Raw genomic sequence first — 3,341 nt, 5'->3', positions numbered from 1 at the left:
TATTTCATTTGCAAATGATATTTATCTGTCTCTTATACACATCTAGATGTGTATAAGAGACAGGGACTTGTTCCTTTCTACTATAAAAAGGTACATTTTTGCACCATCTTCATTTTCCGATAACAAAAGGTGCAAAGATGAGCCTTTTAATCGATTATCTGAACTCTGCACCCTCTCTGCACCTTTTTATAAAAAAAAGGTGCAACTGTGCACCATATACAAAAGGTGCAAAGATGAGCCTTTTAATCGATTATCTGAACTCTGCACCCTCTCTGCACCTTTTTATAAAAAAAAGGTGCAACTGTGCACCATTTTCTATCTTTGCACCTTTAGTTGCACCTTTATTTTTAACAGTGCAGATGATGTTTCGTTTTTTTTAGGCTTGTTTCCAGGTGATGGTTTAAAACTCATTTTGTCCTGGAAGCCGCTCTCCTTTAATGTTTTTTCGTAGTCTGGAGCAGCCTTGAGAAATGTAGTCTTGGAATCAGAGTTAGATATTCGTTGATTAATTGATGTAGGTATTTGATTTGAGATGGTTGGAGGATGGTTAGAGCGTGAGTCGACGTACAATAACTGGTTATTCGCCATGATAAACGGTTGGTAGGTATCGTGTTGTAGGTCCAGTGTAACATCGAGGATTTTGATGTTTGCATGTATGTGATGCGAAGATCAAAAGAGTGAAAGATGGATGTTATTTCCTTTTTTATCTTCTCACACTGTCTTGGTGTGATGTGCTCTTCATGATTGCGAGGCCGTCGTCCCGATATAGGCCGATGTTGGTTTTGCCAAGCTTTTTTGCAAGTGATGACAGAATGAAAGAGCTGTTCACATACTTCTGCCCGTCGAAGCTGCCCATGGTGACGTCGAACATGTCGTTGGAGCCTTTCTTTTTCCATGTCGAATCACTGTCAAATAGGATGGAATTACGTGCTTGCATGATTATGTTTATTTCTTCTTCTGTAATGCTCGTAGACTTCTGTGCGTGTTTGGTGGAGTTGATTAACAGGTTTTTTGTAATCGAAGGGTAAAATTCCACGATGTCGAATGCCATGAATGTGCTTCTGGATTTTTGTTGTATGCTTTTAAACAGAGGTGTTTTTTCCACTGATGTAGTTTGGTTTTGGTGATCAGATTAGGCTACGATTAACACGATCAAGGATGGTTTTGCTTATGCGACCGAATTATCAAAACATATATGGACACTTCAAGAAAGCAACACCCAATTCAACATTAGATGGTCCATAATTGACAAAGCTACACCATACAGTACACAAACAAAACGCTGCAATCTCTGCCTTACAGAGAAATTTCACATAATTTATTTAAACCATCAACTTTAAACAAAAGAACAGCGCTGCTTTCAAAATGCAGACACAGAAACAAATTCCTACTCAAGAATACGTAACACAATTAGCATATAAACCTGCTGAACCTCATATTATTTATTCCTGTATGCTCATATATACTATCTCCATTATCTTCCTATCCATCAGCGATTCTTACACTGCCGATTAATCTGAGATTAATAAGTGGCCTTTCAAAATGAAACAATTGCATACAACGTTGACAAAATAGAGACAACATTTACGTCTCTATTATGTCAACGTATGCAATCCTATGACAAAGAATACAGCGGAATAAACAAGAGATTATTCAGTGGTCTTCCAAAATGAAACGATTGCATACGTTGACAAAATAGAGACATAACATTTACGTCTCTATTATGTCAACGTATGCAATCATATGACATATACATATATAATCCTATGAATAAACAAAATGTTGGCAGTGTAAGTATCGCACACTGCAATTATTATTATTATTAGTAGTAGTATAGTAACTATTATAGGAAGATCAAATATATTTCATTTAGTGAAAGAATAATCACTTATGTTTCATAATATAGGAGCCGACTGGAAATAAGTCTTCTTCTAGACTTTCGTTGGATATCCTTGGTGTTTACACCAAATAAATCCAATCAAATCCAATCCATTGTTCACCACTGAATCAAAGTTTTTTTTTTTTGTTTGTTTGTTTGTTTGTGAAAATGTCTTCCAAAGCAGCCTTTTTAGAATCTTCTAGCGTATCGTGGGCGTACTTTTTTCTTTGAGGCGAATTGAGCGCTATATAAGTTGAGCGCTAATATTTTAAGTATTAGACCTATTACTGTACAGTATTAGGAATCTCGGGATGCATATAGTCCTTATGCTTATATGGTGAGCCGAATTGTCATTTAATCGTAAATAGAGATATCATAGTTATGGGCCTGTACTACATTCTGCCTTGATAGTGTTTTCTTGGCGTGCGCTTTATAATCGAAAGGAAAAAGCGCAATATAAACGCTGGTATTATTACCAGTTAATAGAGGAGTCTCTATTTTAATAGAGAATCATATTAGTTTAATATAGAAAGATTTTAATAGCGATATCACTTTCAACAGAGATATCTCTATTTAAAACTAAGATACATTTGTTTCAGATATATCGCTATTTAAATCTAAGATAGGCCTATATCTATTTAAGATTAAATGACAATTCGGTTCGCCAAAGTCTCACGCCGAATGCCTGAGACTTAGTACTGTTCATCGTGCATGTTAATACTACTCGATAGGTAGGACATTATACATAGTTAGTGTTTAGACATATTTTTTTAAAAATACAAAACGTTTTCCGGATCTTGTGGTACACCAACTTTTTATTATCCCTGTAATGTAAAGAACTATTGACGAATCACAGTGAACAGAAGAAAACACTGAGGCGGAACTTGACGGTACAAAATTGGTCTAATGCTATGATTTTAAAGGAAGGCTATTGACGAAATACAGTGATCAGAACAACCGAGATCAAACTTTGCGCCACAGAAGAGTCTTTTATAACTATTTGTAGGAAAATCGAACTGAATTTTTATGAGCACTGTTCTTTGGCTAAATCATATTAACTGAAGTACAAATGTTAGTGACGATCAAACCCAATAGACGTATTTAAAAATAACCAACGTTCAGTTGTGTTTCCCTCTATGGTTAACAATGGGCTTCTTCTACCATGAGTCTCAAATCATGCATCAGGACTCTGCAATCATTACAATTTTTTAACACATCACCTTAGTTGCTATGTTGAATCTAGCTGCGCCAATAAGAATCATAGGCGTAGATCCCGGGGAGATGGGGGATATATCCCCCCCCCCAATATTTGACATGGGGGGGGGATGGTCCATTGTATCATCCCCCCAATATTTTGACTATGTATGGGATAAAATGGAGCTTTACACACTTCAAAAGACTGTCACAGAAATAATTTGCACAGTCTTATGCGCTTACAAAGATGAAAATTAGCATAATGTAT

The 3,341-nt window shown here is 36.0% G+C and overlaps 1 protein-coding gene across 1 annotated transcript in view; it reads right to left on the bottom strand.

The window, feature by feature from the left end:
• LOC117118770 overlaps positions 1-3,341 on the bottom strand; it is a 23,326-nt gene that overhangs the window by 2,850 nt on the left and 17,135 nt on the right. Inside the window, exons 5-6 of the mRNA XM_033263470.1 lie at positions 716-905; positions 328-477 (exon numbers count right to left, since the gene is read on the bottom strand). Of these exons, the coding sequence (XP_033119361.1) occupies positions 328-477; positions 716-905 (340 nt within the window). The remainder of the gene's footprint in view (positions 1-327; positions 478-715; positions 906-3,341) is intronic.

The sequence above is a fragment of the Anneissia japonica genome, unplaced genomic scaffold (genome assembly GCF_011630105.1).
Source record: "Anneissia japonica isolate Jap-2015-1 unplaced genomic scaffold, ASM1163010v1 scaffold2069_len581484_cov189, whole genome shotgun sequence".
Taxonomy (NCBI): domain Eukaryota; kingdom Metazoa; phylum Echinodermata; class Crinoidea; order Comatulida; family Comatulidae; genus Anneissia; species Anneissia japonica.
The sequence above is the reverse complement of the archived record's forward strand: the minus strand, read 5'-3'. Positions and strand labels throughout refer to the sequence as shown.